Genomic DNA, 23,949 nt, shown 5'->3' on the forward strand with positions numbered 1-23,949 from the left:
GAGAAACAGAAACAGACAAACAGAAGGCCCCTAAGAACAGTCTTCCGACTCCGTGGAAGCAAAACCGAAAGCTAGACGACGGCCTCACGCCGACGGGCGGGAGCAACCCGTCTCGTCTCAGATCCTGGAGGGGAATCCACGTCCCTCCCGGGAGGATCGGAACGTCTTCCGAATCCTCCGGCCCGTGGTCCTCCAGTGCGTCCACCTAGACCGCGCCGGGCACTGCCAGAATTTCAGAAATGAGCTCACACAAAAGAGACAGAGGACAAACAGACACCTACCGTGGCCAGTCAGGCTCTCCGGGTCGGGGGTCCCTCGGGGGTCTTGGGGATCCCAGACGAGCCCCCAAATGTTATGCCCAGATTTCATGATCCCCAAAGACCACCAGGAAGCCGAGTCTGATGCAAAAGCAAAGAGCCTTTATTCGAGCTAGTCCGAGCTCAGTCCCACACATACCCACCGGCGCAGTGGCAAGGTGGAGAGAGAGAGTGAGCTTCAACAGGACAAAGGTTTTATAGGGGTCTGGGGCAGGGGGAGGGTTGGACCCCTGAGTTGGCTGACCCCGACTGGTCAGTTCAGGTCTGGGTTTTATTCCAGGGCTTTACAGCAGGGATTACACCAGGACTTTACAGCAGGTTCTCACGGCACAAAGGACAGGAACTGATGAACACCTTCCCGGGTCTGAGCTATGCCCTGCTCCCTCCTGATGGTGAAGGAGCATGCTACGGCATAGCCCAATTTGGGCCTAGCTCAGCCGTGGGCAAACTATGGCCGGCGGGCCGGTTCCGGCCCGTTCGGCTGTTCTATCCGGCCCACGGAGCCGAAAGAGCGGAGGGTTCTCTTGCTCTCCCCTCCACTTCTTCACCAGCAGCAGTGTTAACATGGCAACGTCGGGAAACACAGCCGCAGCTCCTTCTTCTGAGCTCCTTCTTCATTCAGTAGAAGGAACAACCTCTCCATCTTCCAGAGGCTCCTTGTAATGCCCGCGGACGCGTCCCCCGACATCACCCTGGGAATGCGTAGACACGTTATCGTGGTGATGTAGGGAGACACGCCCCTGGAGAGCACAGTATCAGAGCATTAGCTAAAAAGGAGACCAACAACACTGTTCCCACTGAAGTGGATGTTTTAAAGACCAAAAACCTTTCAACCCAGTCTACATTGCCATCCACATCTACGTCCCGGGCATCATTTGGAAGTTGCACTAGAGAAAATGTTTAATTTACTGTTTACACATTTTGTTCTTTTCTATTTGTTTTAGTTTTAAATTATTTTATTATATTTAAGTTTAATTTGAAAGGCTTTTGTACCTTTCCTTTGTTAGGCAATTTTATTTTGCCTTTGCCATCTTCAATATAAGGTATGTTATTGTGCTATGATTCCTCCATTTTTTGAAGTTTCAAATTATAATAATTAGTGTTTACATTCTTCTTGTTAAAATGTTTGAAATGAATAAAACTATTGAAATAAAATTTTAAAAAAGACCGTACCCTTTTATGTAATGATGTTTACTTTGAATTTATATTAGTTCACACAAACACTCCATCCATGCTTTTGTTCCGGCCCTCCGGTCCAGTTTAAGAACCCATTGTGGCCCTCCAGTCAAAAAGTTTGCCCACCCCTGGCCCAGCTGCTTTCTGTCGTCTTTCCCGGAAGGGAGGTTATTCTGGGGACAGGCTGAGGGGCTTCGCACAAAAACGGAGTCTCTGCCCTTTCACCCGCTCCCCCAGGTATGCAGCCTGCGGGCTCCGTGCACCTACCGTGGTCAGCACGGCGGCCGCCGCAGAGCCTGGCGACTGGCAGGTCCTGGGGTAGCGCGAAGGGCGCCAACTACCCCGAAGGCACGAAGACCTGGGGTGGGGGGAACGGCCTCCTAGGAGGGTCCCGTCTGGAAGACTGGACGCCCAACGCGCACACGGGTCCCTTGGCGCAAGCGCCGCCCCGCGTTGCCCGGGGAACGGGGGCGTGACTCCGCGCACGCGCAGCAACCAGAGACCGGGCGCTCGGCGACGGGTGGGGTGGGGCGTGCGCGGATTGGAGGGTTGCGATGGTGGCGGGCGGGGCGCGCGGTTGGCGGGTAACGGCGCATGGCGGTGGGCAGGCCCCGCGGTGATGGACAGAGCGAGGCGCTCGGCGATTGGTGGGATTCGGCGATGGGCGGGCAGGGCGCTCAGATTGGCGGATGCGGCGCGCGGCGGAGGGTGGGCCCGGGCGCGCGCGCGGCGAGGTGAGAGACGTCCGGAGTGGTCCCGGCGGCGTGGGGGCGCCTGGGCCGGGGGCTGAGGGGCGTCTCGCGGACTCTGAGCCGGTCTCCGCTGTTCCCCTCGAGCGGGCGCGCGGGTAGGCCGGCGGGGCTCCATCCGGGACTGCGGCCGGGTGCAGCCCCCCCCTCTATCCCCCTCTGCACGTTTGGGCTGAAAGTGAATCAGACCCTTCCCAGATCTGCCGGGTGGAAATCGACAGTCAACCACGGCGGTTCCGGGAGGGAGAGGAGTCGGTGGGCCTCGTCCGGGTCTGCGTGGCGGGGCCCCTCTCGCGCGCACGGGGTAGCCCTGGGGCTCGGACGCCTGCCGCCGGGTCGGGCTGGGCCTGGGGCTGCGGCTGGGAGGGTCCGGCGCTGCACCTCTGCAGTCCCCGAGAGGAACCTTTAAACGCACCGTGTTAGGAGGTGAATGCCGGGAGAAAACACCCCGAAGAAGCAGAAGTGCAGGGAGGGTTGGGCAGGAGGAGGCGAGATGTGAGCCACGACGAGGGAGAGTGCGGGAGCCCCTCGTGTGGGTTATTGGGGGGACCCAGGGCAGGGACAGATCTTACAGGCCACTGTAGGGACTGGGGGTTTCACTCAGCGCCGTGGAAAAGCTTTGGCGAGTTCTGAGCACAGGGCTGACACCTGCTTGTGTTACACAGTAATAGGCTTATGGGGCAGGATTGTCTGGCCTCACGCCCCGAGATGGAGCAGGTGCTGGGGCGCTGGACGGGCAGAGGATTCCTTTGGGGCCTGTGGACTGGAGACCTGGTAGTTGCTCAGGTGGAGGTGGGGGGCAGGCAGGGGACAGGGCGGTTTGGAGAGCTCTTCCCTCGGGTGAGTGCAGGGTTGTGCATCCAGCACAACCGTTTCCCTAGCCGCTCGGCCCTCTAACGGGCTTGCAGCCTTCCCCTCCGTCCCCGAGGCCTGTGGGTGCCTGGTGGTCCGCTCCGATGGTCAGCTGGGTGCAGACACACCAGGAGAGCGGCCCTGTGGGGGGGGGGCAGGGGTTGCAGGAGTGTCTGTGTGCTCACAGGGACCACCTCCTTGGCCTGGAACACACCATGTTTGCCGAGCAGGCTGCCCAGAGGCCCCACACGCTGCTGTCCCCGCCGTCGGCCAGCAACGCCACCTTTGCCCGAGTGCCCGTGGCGACTTACACCAACTCCTCCCAGCCCTTCCGGCTGGGGGAGCGCAGCTTTAGCCGTCAGTATGCCCACATCTATGCCACCCGCCTCCTCCAGATGAGGCCCTTCCTGGTAAGCCGGGCCCAGCAGCAGTGGGGTAAGTGACCAGTGTGGGAAGTGCCTCCTCCCACCCGCCGGGAGGAACCTAGGCTTTAGCGACGCCTGAGACCTGGCAGAACTGGGACCGTCATGTATCCCCTCCCCCAGGCCTGGAGAGCAACCGCTTTCAGCCTCGGTGTCTTCAGTGCTGAGGGGTTAAAGTCAGGTGTCACTGAGGTTGGTCAGCGGCTGCAGGGCCTAGTTTGATGGTAACGGTGGTATTGCATGGCGTAGGGACATGTCTTCCTTGTCCTCAGTGCAGGGGGCACCCACCTCCCTTGGAGGCGCCCATCACCCTGGAGGGGCCTGTTGTCATGACCTCTCGACCTCTCTGCCCGGCCTCCGTGCCTGTTCTCTCGCTTTCCTCGGTACGTGGCCTGGGCAGTGCAGAGTTGTTGTTTTTTTTTTGCCCGTGTCTTCCTTGGTGGCCTCTCCTGCAGTTAAGTTATTCTTGGTGGTGAACCGGGACCCGTTTCACATTTTGGGAGATCCTGCGTTCTCCCATTGTCGCCGTACGAGTGGCTGTCCGTGTCGTTTTTAGTTAGCCTGTTTCTGTTACTAAGCTGGCATTGTGTAGGTGAGACCCTGTCTTACCCGCTTTTACTGCCCCGGCACCAGGCGCGGGGTCTCAGCCCTGGCTGCACACTGGCCCCCCAGGGAAGCTTTGGGAAGCTCGGTGCCCAGGCCCACCCCGCAGGCCAGTTGGATGGACTCTGGTTTTATCAGCGGCTCCCAGCTAGATGGTCACGTTCGCTAGAGGCGTTGTTTTCTGTACTGCAGGCAGTGTTTTCACCTTCTGCCACAGAGTCAGGGTCTCCTCCCAGGGCCCTTCTCACTTCCCTGAGAGCCCCGGGCTCACCCTCAGGCCCTGTGTCGCTGACACCTTTTAGATTCCTTACAGCAGCGCCTTCTCTGGTACCACATTTCTCTTCCAGTCCCTACTGCTGCGAACAGAACTCCCCAGAGATGGAACAGCCGCTGCATCCTGCGCACAGACTGGGGTCAGGAACCCCGACCGTGGCCCACAGTGCACGGGACTCGTGGGCAGCATTGCTCCTCACGGGCCCGGCTCTCATGCTGGCTTCACCCCGAACACCTTCATGCGGCCTCCAGTGTGACCCGGGGTCCTCTCCGGAGCCCACCCTGTGCCAGAAGCGCCTCTCCATTCCCCTGCTTCCTGAACAAGCCGCCCTTTCTTGCCTGTGGCTCTCCCTTCTCCCGCCGGCTCCGTCTCCAGACTCCCTCGGGACCTCCGTGTGAATGTCCTGTGCTTCCAGGGGCCACCTCAGCCATCAGGACCTCCATTGCTGTCTTGGCAGCCGTGTGGCACTGGACACAGTGGCTGTGAGCTCTGCCTGGTGCTCAGACATGTTGCTTAGCCTCTGTGCCTCGGTTTCCTCAGCCGCACGATGGGGCTGCCAGGCCGGGGGAGCTCCATGCACAGTGCTCGGCATAGCCGCCTGGGGGTGAATGCGGCTCCGATGTTGGGGCGTTGGGGTCTGTGGTTCCCGTTGGCGTCTGGCATTTGTGTCCGGTGTTGGCGCCCTCATCTTGTTCTGAACGACTTCTCCACGCCCCCGGCGGTAGATCTGTGGTATGCTCTTGGTGATTCCAGGCAGGAGGGGCTCATGCTGCAGTCGGCTGAGCTGAGGAAGGGGCTGGTCCCACAGCCACATGATCCCATCACCTCCTGATGGCGTTCTCCCCAGGCCTGGGGGCTGACAGGTCCAGGGTCTTCGGGAACCTGCGCTCTTCCTCCCTCTGACCCCTGAGGACCAGCCTGTACTGTGCATCCTGATGGTCCCTGCGGTGTTCCCAGGACCCCAGGCGCCGGACTCCACGGGGAGCCGACGGGGATGTGGTTTGATTTGGCGGTGTCTCTGTTTTCAGAGGATGAAGCATTTGTGGAGCTCTCGGAAGAATCCAAATCTTAAAGGAACTTGTTACATTTTTCAGACAGGGCTGTGTGGCGACGTGGTACATCTGTCTTCCTAAGAACCAGTGCTCTAATGTCGGTATAAACGAGGCAGTGCCTGTCTCAGGCCCGTGGCTGCTGTAACAACAGCCAAACCTGGTAGCTTAAAGCACGTGTATCCTCCAGTCCGGAGGCCAGAGTCTGGGCTCCAGGTGTCACAGGCTGCACGCCCTCAGAGGCTCCAGGGAGGGTCCTTCCCGCCTCCCCCGGCTCCATGACTGCTGGTGCTGCAGGCTGTGGCCCTGTCCCCGCAGGCAGCACCCTCTCTGCATGTCTGCTTCTCACACGGACCCATCCAGGGCCCATCCACATCCCGAGTCCCGTCCCCCTGGGCCAAGCGATCCTTTAGGTGTGGGCTCGCCCTCCCGGCAGAGGCGGGGTCCCTGGGCGGCCTGTTTCCGTGCCCTGTGGGGGAGGGGGTGCAGGAGGGCCGCCTGGTCCCTGAGCTCAGGTCTCGTGCCCAGGCAGCGGGGTCCGAGTGAAGAAGCTGTGTGAGCTGCAGCCCGGGGAGAAGTGCTGTGTGGTGGGGACTCTCTTCAAGGCCATGCCGCTGCAGCCCTCCATCCTGCGGGAGGTCAGCGAGGAGGTGAGCACACGTCCCTGGGGACAGTGGGCTGCTTGCCCCGGACCCCGGGATTCGGGGCTGGGCAGGGGGGCCATCTCGGTGAGCAAGCATGGGAGCCCCGGTGGACTCTGGCCCCGACCACCCTTCACCTCTGCCTTCCAGCACAACCTGCTCCCCCAGCCCCCCCGGAGCAAGTACACCCACCCGGACGATGAGCTGGTCCTGGAAGATGAATTGCAGCGTATCAGACTGGAAGGCACCATCGACGTGTCCAGGCTGGTCACAGGTGGGGAGTGGGGCGGGGTGGCCTGTGCCTCGGCCGTGGGTGAGACCCAGGTAGGGGTCAGTTCTTCCTGCCTCTGCCCGAAGGCAGTGTCCCAGGAAGCCGGTCCGGAGTGGGAACTCGCCATCACGGCAGCGCAGTGGCAGGCTTTGCCGTGTGTGATGGAGGAGGTGGTCCCTCAGCCCCCTCCTGGGCCTGACACTGCTGCTCGCAGGGACGGTGCTGGCCGTGCTGGGCTCCGTGAGGGATGACGGCAAGTTCTTGGTGGAGGACCACTGCTTCGCAGGGCTGGCTCCTCAGACGCCTGCACCGCCCCTTGACCTAGACAGGTGAGCAGGTGCTTGGGGCCCCGGGCAGTGGTCCAGGGGAATTATGGTCCCTGGGCTCCATCTTCCTGCTCACCTGTGAAGGTGATGGGGGTGGGGGCACTTGTTTCCATGGCACCCAGAGCACCCCGACTTGTGCTGCAGGTTTGTGCTGCTGGTGTCCGGCCTGGGCCTGGGTGGCGGCGGGGGCGAGAGCCTCCTGGGCACCCAGCTGCTGGTGGACGTGGTGACGGGGCAGCTGGGGGACGAGGGGGAGCAGTGCAGTGCTGCCCACGTGTCCAGGGTCATCCTTGCTGGGAATCTCCTCAGCCACAGCACCCAGAGCAGAGATTCCATCAACAAGGTAGAGCACCAGCTGCCCGCAGCAGCCCCTCCTTCCCTGCGTCAGGCACTGGGTCTTGCAGTTCTCGTGGGCAGTGCACAATAGTGATGCCGGGGCCACCTTTGCTCAGGGACCGTCCTGGCTCAGCCCCTGCCTCTGTCCCCTGCCGGAGGGCTCTGCTCTGCTCCCAGCCCAGTGCCCCAGGCAGTGGCTAGGTGACCCTCTGATCTGAGACTCCCCAGGGCCTCACAGCCTATGCTCTACTCCCAGGCCAAGTACCTGACCAAGAAAACCCAGGCCGCCAGCGTGGAGGCCGTCAAGATGCTGGACGAGATCCTCCTGCAGCTGAGTGTGAGCGCCCGGGGCTGGCAGGGGTGGGATGGGCACTGAGGCTGCGGCCGGGCACCAGAAGGCAGGTGGCAAAGGGCATCGGATGGGCTCCAGGCTGCATGCTGGGTGGCAGCCCCAAAGCTCCCCTGCCCTGTGCCCTCCAGGCCTCGGTACCCGTGGACGTGATGCCAGGCGAGTTTGACCCAACGAACTACACACTCCCCCAGCAGCCCCTGCACCCCTGCATGTTCCCACTGGCCACCGCCTACTCTACGCTGCAGCTGGTCACCAACCCCTACCAGGCCACCATCGATGGAGTCAGGTAGCCAGCACAGCCCAACTGCAGCCTGCCCATGGCCTTTGGCCTCAGTGGCACCCGGCGGGGAGGGTTGGGTCCAGGACTGCAGAGAGCCCACCTCGATTGGCCCCTTTCCTAAGGGGGGCTGGGGACACCCCCACGTGCGCCTGGTGAGCTCAGGCTGCCCGAGGGAGGAGTGCAGGTGTCAGACGCCCTTGCCCTGCAGGTTCCTGGGCACGGCGGGACAGAACGTGAGTGACATTTTCCGGTACAGCAGCATGGAGGACCACCTGGAGATCCTGGAGTGGACCCTGCGCGTCCGTCACATCAGCCCCACGGCCCCCGATACCCTGGGTAACGCACGGGGCTCAGCTGTGTGGGCTGGGACCAGAGGCCAGGGAAGGCCTGGTGGCCCCGTGATGCCCGGCGGGTTCCCGCGTGGATTTGCACTTGCCAGCCTTGCCCCTGAGTGCGATGCTGTTCTGGGAGCTGCCCTAGAATCGCCCGCGCTCAGCTGTCGGCCCCCTTCTCTAGGTTGCTACCCTTTCTACAAAAGCGACCCATTCATCTTTCTGGAGTGCCCCCACGTCTACTTCTGTGGCAACACCCCCAGCTTTGGCTCCAAAATCATCCGAGGTAAGCTTTCTCTTCTGGGGCCCCTGGCCGGGACTGTCACAAGGACTCACATTCATCTGGGGACAAGGCTCATGGAAAAATCGGCACTGGAGCCCAGGCCCACCGGGCGCTGGCTAACTGCGTGCCGACCAGGCGCTGAACTGTGCGCGCCCGTGCCCTGTCAGGGCTCATCTCTGGTCGGCGTCACGCTAGCCTTTGACTTTTAGGGTGTCCTCGGCCCTTTCCATTTCTGGCCCAAAGCAGCTCTGTGGTCAGCACTCCCATGTGCTGATGGAGACTCCTGTGTCTCGTGGTGACTTCCCTTTGAGGCGGGCTCACCCAGACCCTAAAGTGGGTCCCCACGTGTCTTGTTTGCAGGCCCCGAGGACCAGACGGTGCTGTTGGTGGCTGTGCCAGACTTCAGTGCCACGCAGACAGCCTGCCTGGTGAACCTGCGCAGCCTGGCCTGCCAGCCCATCAGCTTCTCGGGCTTCGGGGCCGAGGATGACGTCCTGGGAGGCCTGGGTCTGGGCCCCTGAGTCGTGGCGGTGGCCCTGCCCTGGTGTCAGCACAGAGCAGCTTGTCTGTAAATAAACCTGACGGCTCACGGGTGATCTGGGTGGAACTGTGCTGCGCCCGCGCCCTCCTGTGGGGGAGCCCACACCGCGTGGGCCTCCTGCCCGTTCCCCAGCCGGTCAGGCCGGCGGTCAGGGACACCTGTGCCATGAGCTTGTTTATTAGTGTGGCCTGGGCAGCAGGTAACAAGGCTGCCCTGGGCTCGCCTCCAGCTCCGCCTGCAGGGTCCGACCTCTGAGGCCGGGGCAGTCCAGGAGCCTGGCAGACCTGGCTCTGAGGTGGTGCGCGTGTGTGTGCCACACCAGGGGGCCTTGGTGTGCTGACGGCTGCCGAGCGGGCCCAGTTTGTGACCCTGGCATGGGCTCCAGCGTTTCAGACCTGTCCTCAGAAGTCCCCAAAGTTCACCGTGTAGGTCTCCACCGTGGTGAAGGGGAGCTCCGGGCCTGCGGCCACCTCCCCCTCTTCCCACTCCTCCTCCTCCGCGGGCCCCAACTCAGTCCCAAACTCCTCAGTCCCCAACTCTGTCACCACCTCCGTGTAGGTCTCGGTCTCGGACTCCCCCCAGTCAGCCGTGGGCTCAGGCGGAAAGCCCCAGGGCCCCAGGGTGGAGTTGGGGACGGAGGAGGGGGCAAGGGAGGGGGTGGGGAGCAGCATGGGGGGCAGCGTAGGGGTGGTGGCTGGGCCCGCAGTGGCGTTGAGGCGGCGAAGCCGCATCTGTTCACGCATGCGCAGCCGGTACTGCAGGCGGCGGTGCTGCAGGCGCCGCTGCTGGGGGGTCATAGGGCGTGAAGGGTCGATGCGCGGGATGGGCCGGTTCCCGTTCATGGCCAGGATCTCCCGAATGCGCTTCCAGTTGGAGCGCGCCAGGACGAAGTTGCACTGCGTGGCCCCGATGTCGTAGTCCACGTTGCAGGTCTTGGCGCTGGGCGTGTAGCCCTCCGCCTGCGCGGTCACGCGGTACTCCCCGGGGTTCAGGATGCGCCAGTAATCGCCGCCAGGGGCTGCAGGGGAAGGTGGGTTCGGCTGCTGGAGGGCCCCCACCCAGGCCCCAGGCCCCTCTGCTGGGCAGACCCCAGCGTCTGGAGGCGCCCGGAGGACCGGGGCTGCCGGGACCAACACAGATTGGGCCCCCACCTTGGGACGTGGGGAGAGGTGTACAAGCAGGTACCTGTCTTCACACCGTGGTTAATGCCACTCACGGAGATGGTGGCGTTGGCAATAGGGATGCCCTGTTCATCCGTCACAACCCCCTTGATGCCGCGGTGAACCTGCCGGAAGGGGTGAGGGCGGTGTCCACAGGCTGACCCTGCGGCCTGCGCCCCTGCCCTGTCCAGGCCCCTCTGGGTGGGAGTCACAGCCCTTCCTGGACTCCCTGGTGCTGCCCCGCCCCCAGCCCCACCTGCTCCATGAAGGTGAGCAGGGCTTCCTTGGTGTTCTCCCACTCTCGGGGCAGCTCGCTCTCGTGGGGGAACTTGTCGCAGCCCAGGTAGATGGAGAGCTCCAGGCAGTTGGTGTGCAGGTAACTGAAGTCATTGATGGCTGGTGGGAGCAGACAGAACCGTCACCCTCACCCCACCCCACACGCCCCACCGCGGCCCTGCCCCAGTCGACTCACTCCCGGATCTGGGGTTCCACTTGGCCCCGTTGACGATGCCCATGCCCCCGGTGTGGTCCTGCGCTTGGCACCCTCCCCGGTAGGGCTCGGTCATGGTGAGGTGGGTGGAGGCGAAGGAGATGGCCAGCCAGCGGAAGATGGCATGGTCTGGGGTCTCCTGGGCCTCAGACACCTCGTCCTGGTCCTCTCCGCGGGCGGCTGCCAGGGCTGCAGCCATCAGCTGTTCCTGGCTCGGCGTGCGGGCCATGTCATAGGGATAGGACACGAGCCGCTCGCCGCCATTCAGGTTCGCCCCCAGCACGAACGGGTTCTTCTCCATCCAGGCGATGATGGCACGGACCTCAGTGGACACCTGGGGGCGGCTCCGAGTGAGTTCTGGGCCGCGGCTTCCACCGCCCTCCATGGAGACCTGTACTGCCCTCCCGCCCCGACCCCCAGCCCCGCAGTCAGTGCCCCGGAGCTCCAGGGCCCCGGCTGCTCCCCTGACCCTGCTGGCCAGGCAGCGGCCTCACCGTGGCGTCCGGGGAGAGGTAGCGTTCGGGGATGGGCAGGTTGTTGTTGGGAACCCGGTAAGGGACCCACTTCCTCTCCTCCGCTCCCCAGAGCACAGAGTTGAGGTCTGGGAAGTCCTCGTAGATGTCGAAGCCCTCCTCGGTCCACAGCCCCAGTGCCCAGTTCCCGAACTCTGAGCCCTGGGTGCGTGGGGGTGGGGTGTCGGCAATTGGGTGGTCCAGACCTGCCCCATGCCATCCCCGCCCACCCAGCCTGCCCCCAGCCCCCGCCCGTCCCCTGCACCGGCCACCACCCGAATCCCTCTCCCCTGCACCTACCATCTGCGCTGCCACCTCATAGCCGTCGGGGTTCAGCGAGGGCACCAGGTGGATGCGTGTGTCATGGACCAGGCTGCGCACGCGGGGGTTCCCGTCACGGTACTCGCGGCACAGGTACTGCATGAGCAGCAGCAGCAGCTCGCGGCCTAGCACCTCGTTGCCGTGGATGCCGGCTGTGTAGCGGAACTCCGGCTCCCCTGCAAGGGCAGGGCCTCAGCCACCGCTCAGCCCACCGAGGGGGCGTGGCGGCTGGGGAGGAACAACCTGGCCTCACTCCGAGGGCTGGGCAGCTGAGGCTTGTGGGGCGCAGCAAGCGGGGTCCTGAGGGCAGGCGGAGGGGCGCTGTAGTGCGGGGCCTTGCCTCTAATCTGTGGGAGGGCCAGGCTCGGGGCTATGGAGGCCTCACCCAGCTCATGGTCCCCGGGGTTGTCGGAGATCTCCATGGCGTAGATCTTGAGCCCGCGGGAGCTCTTTCCCAGGCTGTACGTGCGGGTGATGGTGGGGCACTCCTCATTCACCACCTTCATCAGCTGGGCACCAGAGAGGGCCCGTCACACAGCCAGCACCCACCTCCCCAGGGACCATGGCCCCTGCATTGCCCATCTGCTCCCTGAGAAGGCCTCCGTAGTAGGCATGTAGGCAGGGAGCCCGGCCCTCAGGTGCTAGTGTGGGGTGGAGGGTTCCTCCTTCCCGAGGCGAGGGCCAGCCCACCTCCCCCTGGGGCCGTGTCGGGGAGGAGAGCAAAATGGAGCTCGGACACAAGACCCTGCGAGCCAGCAGCCTGAGCTCTGGAAGGACCCTGTGCCCTGGGTCGAGCACCCACCTGGCGCATGTCCTTGTAGCTGTGGTGCCGGAAGTCCAGGTCGTCGGTGGTGACCACCTCGTTCTGCGCGTAGTAGCTGTGGACAGCTGCAAGAGTGGACAGGCAGGGCCCTGAGCTGGTCAGCTGCCAGCCCAGCCCCGGTCCTCCAGCCGCCCCTCCAAGCCCCTGCCCCCGCCTGCACTCACGGGACACGGGGCAGCCCAGCACCTCGAGGCGCATGCACAGGCTGCCATTCCAGGTGAGGGGGTACACACGGATGAAACGGGCTACCACTGGCTCCGGGAGCTCACTCAGAACGGGCGTGTCCTTGTCCACGTTCCCGTGGAAGGTCTGGGGAGAGGCAGGCCTCAGAGCAGCACCTCATGCTGGGCCCGGGCCCACCTGAGGCCCAGGTGCTGGGAGCGAGCAGAGGGCTCAGGTACCCACCATTTCCTCGTAGCCGTTGGTGTACATCGTCCACGTCTGGCTGTCATTGCTGAAGCCCACGAAGAAGGAGGTCACAAAATCATCACTGGGGAGCGACAGTGGTCGGCGGTCAGGGCAAGGCTGGTCTCTGGCCTGGGTCCTAGGCCGTCACATGGCTGAGGCCCCTCTCGCGGGCCCAAGCACTTAAGAGCTGGCAGGGGTGTGTGGTGCTGCCTGGCATCAGGAGTGGCTCCCGTGCCCGCTGCGTGGCCAGGGACACACCATAGCCGAGGGGGCTGAGGCCTGAGGGGCCCACAGGAGTGTCTGGAGTGGGATGGAGGTGGGCCTGGGGCTCCCCACCCCCCGAGCGCCTGTGAGCGACGTACTGGACAGTGGAGTCGCGGCCCTGAGTGATGACGCCTGTGAACCTGGTGGTCCTCCTGGTGTCCACCTCGATCCATTGGTTCCGAGCATCGTCCTCGGCACACCATGCCCCGTCGTAGTAGTCATCCTCAACGGCACCGGCCTGCCGGGCAGCGGGAGGCTGAGCGGGTGGAGGAGCCGGCTGGCCGGGAGAGGGGCCCCTCCCAGCACCCACCTGCATGTTGAGCCGGCCCCGCTGGGCGCCCAGGCCGTGGCGCAGCATGGAGGAGGCTCGAATCTGGTTGTCCTCGATGCGGTGCGACTCCATCCCGATGGGGGGGCACTCTGAAGACACACCCCAGGCTGGTGGCCCGTGGCTCCATTCCTCCCTCCACCCACCTCAGAACTGAGGACCCCAGAGCCCTCTCCCCTCACATCGGGGAGCCAGTCAGGGCAGCTCCACCCAGGCTGTGCTCCCCTCCCCGGCCTCGGCCTTCCCCAGAGAACAGGCTGATGACGCCCCGCTCCAGAGGCCATGGCGCACAGGACATCACGGGACAGCCATCCCAGGGCCCAGCCACCCCAGGTCTCACCCACTCAGGCGTCTGCACACCTGCCTGTGCCATGAGCTCTGTACCCCGGGGTTGGGCTGGGCTGGGCAGAGCCACTCCAGGCCCCTTCCCTCCAGGCCCCAAGAACTTAGGAGCAGGAAAGGGCTCTGGAGGCCTGGAGCGCTGGCAGGAAGTCCAGGTTGGGACCCACGTGTGCCCTTGGGGGGTCACGTGCCCCAGGCCCGCCATGCACACCCTGCACCCACTCTCCTAGGCCCTTACTCACTGATTTTCTCCGCTGGAGCCCACTCTTCCTCCTCACCCTTCCGGGGCCCTGAGCACAAGAGAGAACTTGGTGCCGAGGGTCCTGGGGCACCAGGAGCCCAGAGTTCTGCCACCAGGACCTGGCTGTGCGGGCCCTGCCCCAGCCCCAGACACACCTTTGTGGTCCTTGCCTTTCTCCAGCGTCCACTTGTCATCGGTCTCCTCCTGCTTGGGGCTGCTGCCCTCCTTTTTGGGTTTCTCTGAAAAGTGGAAGGTGGGAGGGCCTGTCCCTCAGCCCCAGGCTTCACCGGGCTTGTTGGGGCGGCAGGCTGAGCTGGGAAGGTAGGTGGAGGTGGGCGGGTGGTGGTGGTGGGGGGGGGCAGCCTGATTCCACTCACTCAACTCCTCCTTCTCTTCATCAGTCTCCAGCTCAGAGTCAGGCTTCCGGGGGCTGGGAGGCCGGAAGTAATAGTCCACTGGGGGAGGGAGAGCCCTGCTGAGATGGCCAGCTGCTGCTCCCAGGACCCCCCAGCTACTCCTAGGACCCCCCAGCTACTCCCAGGGCCCCCCAGCTACTCCTAGGACCCCCCAGCTACTCCCAGGACCCCCCAGCTACTCCCAGGGCCCCCCAGCTACTCCCAGGGCCCCCCAGCTACTCTCAGGGCCCACAATGAGAGCAGGCAGGAACGGCCCCGGGCGCCTGCCACAATGAGGAAGCGGGGTCAGTGGGCCTTGAAGAATCCACACAGGCCCAGAGGAGGGGGAGGTCCTCTTGGACCGAGAGGCCACCTGGGCTCAGTTGGGGCCGGAAGACCCCAGGAAGTCAGCAGCCCCACCCAGCAGGGCTCGGCCTGGGGAAAGCTGGGCTGGGCTGGGCAGGGAGTGGGAGCCTCGAGTGACAAGTGGCACCAGTGATCAGGAGGGGTGAGTTACGAGGGCTGAGCTGGCCAAGGGGTGGAGGGTGGACGGGAAAAGGACAAGGACCTGCTGGGCCTGCAGCCAGAGAGGGAGCCATCGCAGGGGACAGGGAGCTGGAGGGAGGGGTTGCAGAGAGGGCAGGGGAGGTGGGGCAGGAAGAAGAGCAGAGTCAGGAACCAGGAGGGTGACAAGGGGAGGCCAGCATGAGCAAGGAGAGGAATGAGGGCAGCAAGGCTGGTGCACAGGACGTCGGGTCACTGCCTCCACGCTGGCCTCGGGCACTCACTGTCGTCATAGTCGGGAATCACGTAGCCGTCCCCGTAGTCGGGGGGCAGAAGGGGCTTCACAGGCGGCTCTGTGGAGACGGAGACGGGGAGGCAGTGGGCACAGAGCCCCTGGGAGGACTGCCCCCACCCCCCTGCCCCATCCTACCGATCTTCTCCTCCTCCTCTGGGGCCTCGACCCCCTGCCCCGGGGGCTCGGCCTTCTCCTCAGGGTGCTCGAGCCAGGGTCTCTCGGGCCTCCTCCTGCTGGGGGGCGGTCTGGGCTGCTTCTGGCGCCGGATGTACTCGACTGGGGAGAGGGTGGGCTGAGCGGGCGGAGGCAGCAGGGCTGGGAGGGGTCCCGGGGAGATCATCCGCGGACCCCAGGGCAGGGGACTGGGACTGGGTGGGGAGGTGGGGCCCGTGGTGGCCGGACCGCTGGGGGCTACTCACAGTCCTCATAGTCCTCCCTCTCTATCTGGTCGTTGTAGTCCAGGGTGGGCTGCTCCGGCTCCTCCTCCGGCTCTGGGAGGAGACATGAGCGCTGCCCCATGGAAGACACTCGCTGACGCCCCCACCGGCCCCTGGAAGCCCAACAAGCCCAGGTGGCCGGTCTCCCACTCACCAGGGTGGTGCTCCACAGACGTCTCTCCTCCGGGACCTGGCCAGGGGCCTGGGAGGGCCCCACCTGCAACACAAACCCAGCGCAGTAGATGGAGGCCTGTGCGGGCCAGGGGTCGCTCCTGGGCCCTGCTGACACCGAGGCCTCACTCACTCCCAGGAGGCCTGGGAGCTCTGCCCTCAGCACCCTGCTGGCATTCCCAGGGCGACTGCTGGGTGGTAACCTGGGGAGCCCAGCAGCACACAAGGGGTGACTCTGAGTGGGATCCAGGGGACAGATCCCAGGACAGCGGAGAGCAAACCCCCAGCGAGGCCATCAAGCCCCCACCCACCCACCCAGCAACCTGAGGGAGCTCCGTCCCAACTGTGGGGGCCCTGAGGGTCTGCAGGAAGCAGGGGCCCAGGACCCACCAGGGACCCCCTCACCCCTCGCTCCCCGCAGCCCAGCGGGGCAGAGCCCACCACCCAGAAGAGCTGACACACACCTTCCTCCTGCGGCAGCTCCTTGGGGCTGGGGCTGAGGGGCGGGGGCCGTGGCCACCACGGGGCTTCTGAGGGCGTCGGTGTTGGGGGCCTCTTCCCAGCCGGGGGCCGCCTGGTGGTTTTGGGTGGCTTCTCCTTCGGCTTCTTAGTAGCCTTGGGTGGCTTCTCCTTCTTAGTGGTTTTGGGGGGCTTCTCCTTCGGCTTCTTAGTGGTTTTGGGGGGCTTCTCCTTCGGCTTCTTAGTGGCCTTGGGGGGCCTGGGGGATCCCTCTAGCAGCTTCCTGGCCGCCTTGGGGCCTTTGTCCTTCTTCCCTTTCTTCCCCTTGTCTTTGGTCTTTTCTGGAGGTGCTGAGCAAGGTGCAGATGTAGGGCTCATCAACGAGAAGCCGCTCTGTGCCCCTGGGCCCCGCCACAACCCTAACGCTCCTCTTTGCCCATTTCCAGGTCAGATGGGAGAGGACGTCACTGCCCCGTGACAGAGCTGGCACTGCAACCCAGGTTCTGTCTGCAAGACTGCTGTCAGCACGTCTTGGCTCAGGGCGCACACACCCACCCTCTCCGTGCTGGCTCCGCTCCCATGAGCACCTCCTCCTCCCACCGGTCACAATGCACCTTCCCAATACGTCCCCTCGGCCAGTCAGGGAGTGCTGCTCTGTGCTGGACAGAGAAAGCACCAGGTGACTAAGCCCTCCATGTCTGGGGGGGGGGGGGGCACCCCAGTCTCATGGGGGAGGCAGTCTCCTCCCTGCCAAGTGCCACCAAAACAAAGGGCACGGTGGGGGTGGGGGGCACTGCTGGGCCTCAGTGCGCTCTCAGGGGCAAGGGAAGCTTCCAAGGTACGGGGCACCTGTGGCCACGCCCTATGAGAGGCACGGGCCAGGGGTGGTCGGAACCATAACCAACAGGGGTCTGGGCCACAAAGAGGACAGTCAGCAGCTGCGTGGGGGTGGGGCAGGGGCCTGTATGCTGCTGAGAATTCAAAGGGGGTGGGGGGCCAAGGGGCGGAACACAGGAAAATGCACAGAATGCAGACTTTGGGGAGAAACAGGGCTGTCCCCAGCATCATCCAAGCCTGGAATGTGAGCTGGAGGTGGGGGAGGCACAGAGGATCCCAGGACTGCCCCCCCCCACAAGGGTAGGAGCCAGGAAAGAGCTGGAGTGGGGGCGGAGGCTGCTGAGCTCAGGAAGGAGAGGGGTTGGTCTCCTGGAAGAGAGACCAGCAAGACCTTGCCACCCTTCCAAAGGCACACAAGCAGCTAAGATTTATCGACCACTGATTGCGCAAGAGGCCAAAGGAATGCCTTGGGGATGCATCATCTGACTGAGCGCTCCCAGTGAGCCCCGGGGGAGCGTCTTCCCCCGTCTCTGAGCTCTGGGGGTGGGGGCCAGGCCGGAGGGTGCGGGCACCCTCCAGTGTCTGCTGAGCCTGGGACACTGGCGGTGCCAGGAGCAGTGTGTGCCTTACAGAGGCCGAGGGGCCCCACTGGGACAGCAGGAGAGTCACAGTGCAGATTGGGGCGGGGCAGCAAAGTCCCCTGTGGCTCAGGCCTGGCCCCCTGGGTGGCTGGGAGCTGGGGACAAGGTGCTGGGCCGATCAGGGCTGCGGGGCAGCAGACCTGCTGCGTGCGTCTGGTGCCCAAAGGGCTACGGGCCAGCGCTGGCTGCGGCCTGGCACGGAGTCCCCAGACATCTGGGCAGTCCCGTGCTTTACGGAACCGGTCCTCACGCCAGGCGGCTGGACAGCAGCCAGCCCTGAGGAGGCCGCCAGTCCCACCTGAGGCGCGGGGTGCCAGGGCCCCGATCCCGCCAGAGGCACCCCTGTGCGGGCACTTACCCTCTCCGTCCACCCCCGGGCGCGCCCCCTTGTCCCCGGCCTGAGCTTTGCGGAGGCGCAGGGTGGGCTCAGGAGGCGGCGGCTCCAGGCCGCCCTCGTCCTCCCGCGGCCCGGGCTCCAGCTCCGACAGGAAGCCCTCGAGGAACTCCTCGATCTCGTCGTCCGTCAGCACAGTCTGCGGGCGCCCCCCGGGCAACAGCGCCAGCAGCGCCAGCAGCGCCAGCAGGGGCGCCCCGCGCACCGCCGCCATGGCGCGCACGCCTGGGGGACCGGGGGCGGGGGCCGGGTGGGGCGTGGATGGGGAGGGGGCGTGGATGGGGAGGGGGCGTGGGGCTCCGGGGTGGGGCGCGGGAGGAATCCGGGATGAGGTGCGCGAGGAATCCGGAGTGCGACGCGGGGGCTCCGGCCCGGCAGTGGCCCGTGGGCCGGTGGGGACGCGGGCGAGGCGGGAGACTCAGAGGCGCTGGTCCGGCCGAAAGCTCGGCCCGCGTGGCGCGCTCTGGCGCGGACCGCCCTCTCCAAAGCTCCGGCGGCGGCCTGGGCGGGGGCGTCGAGGCTTCCGGAACCGGCTCCCCAACCCCTGGGGTAGGAGGAGGAGCCGGGCCTGGATGGAGGGGCTGCGGGGCGACGGAGGCGGGGCGGGGGGGGGGGGGCGCGCTAGCGGTCCGGGCGCAGCGTGCTTGGCGCTTCCCGGATCGGGATGGGGGTGGCGTCCCGGGCTGGAGGCCTGCACCTCGGCCGCAGGGCCTGCAGGAAGGGCGGTTGGAGTGGATGGGAGGTCCCGCGGGTGCGGGACCAGGGAGCTGACGTCCCTGTGCGGCTCCAGGACGCCAGGTACCACGGTGCCCGCTGGAGGGAACCGGGAGCGGGGAGCAGAGCCAAGCGCGGCCTCTGGCCTCTGGGATCCTCCCATCTCATCTGCGGGAAGGTCCTGTGGGCGCCCGGCCAACCCGTGTTTCCAACTCGAGCCTGGGGCTGGCAGCTCTGTCATTCAGACATCAACTGACCTCCCAGGCCCATGACAGCCCCGGCCAGCTGCTCTGCTGGGTGGGAGCCCCAGGTGAGGGTCCCCTTCCATCTCAGGTCCTGGCCCAGCAGGTGACGCTTGGAGAAGGGCAGAGACAGAGCAGGTTGGGGAAGAGCCTTTTTATGAGGTTGTCTGTATAAATCGCAGGAATAGGCTGTCCCGGTGTGTGTGTGTGTGTGTGTGTGTGTGTGTGTGTGTGTGTGTAGAAAAACGTGACACTCACTGCGATCTCCATATGGGTGCAAAGGGTTCTTGCCCACTCCTGCACTTCCAGCAGCCTAGGGGGTGGGGGTGCCTGGACCCCAGCGAAGAACCTGGCCAGGAGGTGGTAGGCTGCGGCCTCTCTTGAGCGGATGACACAGCCTCCAGTGACCCCAGGTCAGATCAAGGGCGGGTGTTAGGGGCCACACCTGTGAGCCCAGCTCCACCTGGAAGACACGGAGCTTCAAGGGCAGAGGCAGACTGTGGCCAGAGGAGGCGGCCAGCTGGAGAGAGTGCCTTTACCCCCGAGGCTGCATGGGATGTGCCCGTTATGTGCCACCCCGATGGGGCACAGGCTCCCCCACCCCATTTCTCTCACTATTTCCCCAGTGGACATAGCCTCACCTCTACGGACCCACTGCTCCCTGCCAGGTGAGGTGCCAGACAGCCATTCTCTCCTGCCTCTCCTCTTAAAGAACCCAGAACACAGGCCAGGACGTACCTGGGCCCTGCAGGGCCCTGGGCAGCTTGAGCAAGCAGCAGCCGTGGGAAGGGCTGCTGGCCCCGCCTGGGACTTGGAGCAGACACAGGAGGGCTTTGCCTCCTCTCACCTCCTTGCCAGGCCCTTCACGCTTCCCACGGGCGCGGCCAGGTACTTACGTTTTTTTAAAAAATATATTTTTAATGATTTCAGAGAGGAAAGGAGAGAGAGCAACATCGATGATGAGAGAGAATCACGGATCAGCTGCCTTCTGCACGCCCCCTATTGGGGATCGAGTCCAAAACCTGGGCATGTGCCCTGATGGGGAATCAAACCCTGACCTCCTGGTTGATAGATTGATGCTCAACCACTGAGCCACACTGGCCAGGCAGCCTTGTACTGACTTAACAAGGCAGTGGGGCTGTGTCAGAGCTGGGCCCTCTGATGGCCGTGTCACCTTCTGCTCCTCACCTGTGTCCTCAAGTTGCAGCTTGGATAGGTCCTGCTTAGCTGTGCCTCGTACAACTTCAGGACCATCTCCCCTGGGAGACAAGTGCGCTGGGCTTGCAGCCCCCATCAGGCCTTGCTCCTGGCTGTGCCCGCTCTGACATGTGTCCCCAGGCTGGCCTGGCAGCAGGCAGATGAAGCCAGCTCTTACCATAAATGTCCTCGGCGAGCCTTGAATCACATTGCTCCGGCTCTCATGGAATCTGCTCTCTGGCCCCCGCGGAGTGGGAGGCAGGGAGGCCGAGGCTGGGGAGCGTCACTCCTCCAGGCCGGCTCAGCTGGCTCCCACATGGCTCAGATTTGGGCCCGCGAGCTCTGCCAGGGAAAATAGAAGCCATGAAAGCATTAAGAGGAATAGAAAGAGCCTTTTCTCAGCCACAGTGACTCACCAACAGGAACACGAGCAAAGGCCTCCTGGGGCCCTGGACCCTGGTGAGGGCCAGGGAGTGGGGGGATCCTTCACCCCGAAGGTATGGGCAGGTAGAGAGGAGGGGTGACTGCTCTCCATGCCAGATAGGTGGGTGGGGCTGAGACCCCACTTAGCTTTAAGACCACACCACAGAGCCCCTCAGACCCAGGCTGTGTCTGGGTGCAGGGAGGCAGCCAGGGCCTGTCAGGAGACCCCGTGTGCTGAGGAGGCAGCATCGAAACCAACTCCCCGGGGAGAGGCAGGTGGGGGTGGGAGGCTCCTGCCCCCTGTGGCTGCTGGGTCCAGTGCCCACCCCCAGGCAGGGCTTCCGTGTCTTTGTCCAAGGACTCTGTGGGCTAGTCTGGGGGTCTGCTGGACACCCTAGGAACCCCCCTCCAGCTTCCTCCCTCCTAGGGAGGGTCTGCCCGAGGGCCCGCAGCAGAACTGGCTTGTCAGGGCGGGAAGGTGACAGGTCACCCAGCAGGTCTACCTTCACTGCTCCCAGAGGGGGAAGGAGAGTTACTGGGGGAGCCAGGGTGGGGTTCCCTGACCCAGGGCTGGGAACACGGTCATCTCAGAGGGCTGTGCCGTCAGAAGCCCCGCAGGCTACAGAGAGGGGCAGGGGGGCATGTGGCAAAGCTGGCACACGGGCACCAGGGCTGCCTCACCTCGTGCCCCTCCTCCCTGCCCCAGCAGAGCCGGCAGCTCCACACCGGGAGTGAGCAGGAATGGAACCCACCCTCTTCCCGCTGCGTGGGGCCAGGCCCACAGACGGGAGCTGCTTCGACAGCCTGACTTGTTCACACCGCCGGATGGGACAGCTCCACCCGCCATGGGCTTCCTGCTTCCTCCCCATCTCAGCTCTTCCCTCAGCTGTGAGAGGTCAGGGGCTCCGGGTGTGACCCTGGTGGACCCTCTGCCCCTAAGAGCAGGGTCTCCCATCCGCACATTCCCCATCGAGCAGGCCCAGCTGGGCCCTGGAGGGTCAGTCCCATCTCAGCTGTGAGCTGCAGGAACCTGGGAGGGGCTGGGCCTGCTCCTGGAGCCTCCATCTACCGACATCCAGGGATGCAGGGGCTGAAGGACAGGTCCTGAGCCCAGGGGCCTCTCCATGAAGATCCTCTACAGACCCCGCAGGGAATTCATCCCTACCCCCATGTGAGAGGTTTCCCAGAAATCTCTGCAACCTGGACGCCATACCTCAGCTTCCTGAGTCCCAGGCCGTCCTGCCAGGAGCTACCATCCATTTCATGCCATTGTGGCTGGAAAGCGAGAGAAATCAGCACCCTCCACCCCCTACCCCCGTCCATACCCTCTCCAATGGCACCAGCCTCCTCACCTGGGTCCCAGGCCATTTGCACATGGGAGGGCGTGTCCCTGGCGGCTCGCTTGTCATGGGGCGGGTCTCTACGGAGCAGTCAGCAAGGTGCCCAGAGATGCAGCCTCCCCCTGGAGGGTCAGGCTGAGGAGACAGGAATCAGCGAGGGGCCCTGGGACAGAGGGCACAGGGGGCCACTGACCCAGGAGTGGAGTCCTGCCCTGGGGGGCTCTGCCCCATCCTGATTCCCCACATCAGTCCCCAGTGCAGGGCCCCGGCACGTGGTAGCACATGGGCAGTGATGGATGCTCGCTGAGTGCGGGCGCCGTCCTCCCCAGGGCTCAGTGAGGAAACCGAGAAGTGACGCGTCCAGTCACAGCACCTCGGTGGCAGGAAAGGGTTAGGCGAGGCCTCTGAGGCTCCCTAGACTCGGTCATGGGGCCACGGGGCACCGGCCCCTCCTGCTGGTGCCTCAGCCTGGGCAGAGGTGGGACCTCACCAGCTAGCAGGGCCAGTGTGCCCAGTTCTCGCTGGGCAGCCGCAGGATGAGGGACTGAGAGGAACAGGGTCTGGGAGGCCTGGAGGAGGCTGTCCTGGGTGCTCGGGCCTCGCAGGGAGGCAGCGGCTCAGTCACTGGAGGCCAGGCCCCAACGGGCAGGAAGCCACGATACTGAGATGGCCAAGTGGGCCCTGCAAGGTGCCTTCCTCCGTGGCCCAGCTCGCCAGCATGACTACGGGGGGCGGAGACCCAGGACCCGGGCCTCTGGACAGCAGGCTCCAGGGTCAAGCCCCAGCCCCTCCCAGCCTCCTCAAGTCCTGGGTCTGCCTCCAGGCCTCGGGGAGAAGGACCCAGGCCTGCCCGTCCCTCTGGCTAGAAGCAACCCTTGTCTGCAGTCTGGCTATTGGGGCCACAGGAGGTGGTTCCTGAGCCAGGGGACCTGGGGTCTCCGCACGGTGTCTTGCCATGCGCACAGCCACAGCCAGCAGAACGATGTCCTTGGTTTCTGACGACTTGGAAAGCACTCGTGATTTTCCACTGTCCGTGCCCCCGCCCGGCTCCCCAGGCCCAGACTGCTGAGCGAGCAGAGTTCACCCAAATTCCTTCCACTCACCACAGGACCCAGCCCCTGGGGAGAGTGGGGGGTCACCGCAGCCGTGGGGAGGGGGGCCGCCTGGCTGAGGGGGCGGGAGGCTGGCTTCCAGGGCCATGAGTAACTCAGCAGCCGGAAGACAGGGTGTGAGAGGAAGCATGAGGAGACCTGTGTGAGCCCACGGGTGGAGAAAGGAGGGTCTTCAGCTCCGGACGCGGTCCCCTGAACCAAAGATCACCCGTCACCTCCATGCGCTCCCGAAGGCTATATGCAGGGGTTAAAGAGAACAACCACGGATTAAAGGAAAACGGGAGTCTGCGTTTATATTCTAAGCAGGGGCTGTAGGAGGAAAAAAAGATCGAGAATTTTGGTTGCATACAACTTTTAGCTTTTGTTCCAACTATACCGAAAATGAAATTAAAAGGCAAACAAAAGCGCAGGAAAGGAATTGCAACCCCTAGGTCAGCGGGGAGCATTTTAGGAGCTGGCCAAGGCCTGAGCCTCAGTTTCTCTCCTCTGAATAGTGGGTAACAACAACACCACCTCTTCCGGGCCTGGGATTCTGCCAGCTGAGAGGTTATGCCTGAAAAAGAGTAAGTCTTCGGAAAAAATAGTAAGTAAAGGAAAAAATGTTATAAAGTTCTTTACACCTTTCAAGCCAATTTGACTTTGTTCCCATTTTTTAAAAGTGAGCAATGAGGCCCATTTAGGCAATTCGCAAAAGAAGAAACATACGTGAACAGTAAACATGCAAACATGTTGACCTTCCTGAAAGTCATGGAAATGCAAATTAAAACGTGCTGAGCACCGCTTTTCCCGGATCGAATCCTCGAAGCTGAGAGGAGGTCCTGGTGTGGGCCGGGCTGGGAGCTGCCCTCATGAAGGATCACTGAGCTGCGAAGAACAGAAACCCACCGTGGCGGCTCAAGTGTGCCCCCTGGGCGGTCAGGACCCCAGGCAGCCGTGGCTGTGGCTGTGAGGACGTCTCCGGAAGAGAGCCCCTTATCTGAATCCGTGAGCTGAGAAAACAGATGCCAGTGTGTGTGTGTGTGTGTGTGTGTGTGTGTGTGTGTGTGTGTGTGTGTGGTGGGGGGTGGGGAGGCGGGCGGGGCACGGGGGGGGCGG

The 23,949-nt window shown here is 64.1% G+C and overlaps 2 protein-coding genes across 4 annotated transcripts; one reads left to right on the forward strand and one right to left on the reverse strand.

Moving 5' to 3' along the window:
* Positions 1–2,178: 2,178 nt before the first annotated feature.
* POLD2 (DNA polymerase delta 2, accessory subunit) lies at positions 2,179–8,858 on the forward strand. 2 transcript variants are annotated; one of them, XM_080664905.1, is made up of 11 exons: positions 2,179–2,227; positions 3,282–3,529; positions 5,971–6,092; positions 6,234–6,357; positions 6,569–6,683; positions 6,825–7,023; positions 7,273–7,353; positions 7,497–7,654; positions 7,857–7,984; positions 8,165–8,266; positions 8,624–8,858. In XM_080664905.1, exons 2-11 carry the CDS (start codon positions 3,310–3,312, stop codon positions 8,782–8,784), a joined length of 1,410 nt encoding a protein of 469 aa, XP_080521031.1. In that variant the 5' UTR covers positions 2,179–2,227; positions 3,282–3,309; the 3' UTR covers positions 8,785–8,858. The 2 variants fall into 2 exon arrangements, with proteins under 2 accessions (XP_080521031.1, XP_080521030.1); XM_080664904.1 differs by having other exon boundaries at positions 2,208–2,340.
* A 108-nt stretch (positions 8,859–8,966) lies between these two features.
* On the reverse strand, positions 8,967–18,069 carry AEBP1 (AE binding protein 1). 2 transcript variants are annotated; one of them, XM_080664533.1, is made up of 21 exons: positions 17,791–18,069; positions 15,960–16,304; positions 15,479–15,541; positions 15,307–15,378; positions 15,023–15,163; positions 14,877–14,945; positions 14,071–14,148; positions 13,849–13,932; positions 13,695–13,742; positions 13,093–13,202; positions 12,881–13,020; positions 12,516–12,600; positions 12,275–12,419; positions 12,090–12,175; positions 11,673–11,796; positions 11,267–11,463; positions 10,949–11,128; positions 10,437–10,788; positions 10,221–10,360; positions 9,990–10,089; positions 8,967–9,822 (listed from the first exon to the last, which is right to left on the reverse strand). In XM_080664533.1, exons 1-21 carry the CDS (start codon positions 18,038–18,040, stop codon positions 9,206–9,208), a joined length of 3,426 nt encoding a protein of 1,141 aa, XP_080520659.1. In that variant the 5' UTR covers positions 18,041–18,069; the 3' UTR covers positions 8,967–9,205. The 2 variants fall into 2 exon arrangements, with proteins under 2 accessions (XP_080520659.1, XP_080520658.1); XM_080664532.1 differs by having other exon boundaries at positions 12,881–13,038.
* Positions 18,070–23,949: the final 5,880 nt, after the last annotated feature.

This window comes from Plecotus auritus, assembly GCF_963455305.1.
Source record: "Plecotus auritus genome assembly, chromosome: 4".
NCBI lineage: Eukaryota > Metazoa > Chordata > Mammalia > Chiroptera > Vespertilionidae > Plecotus > Plecotus auritus.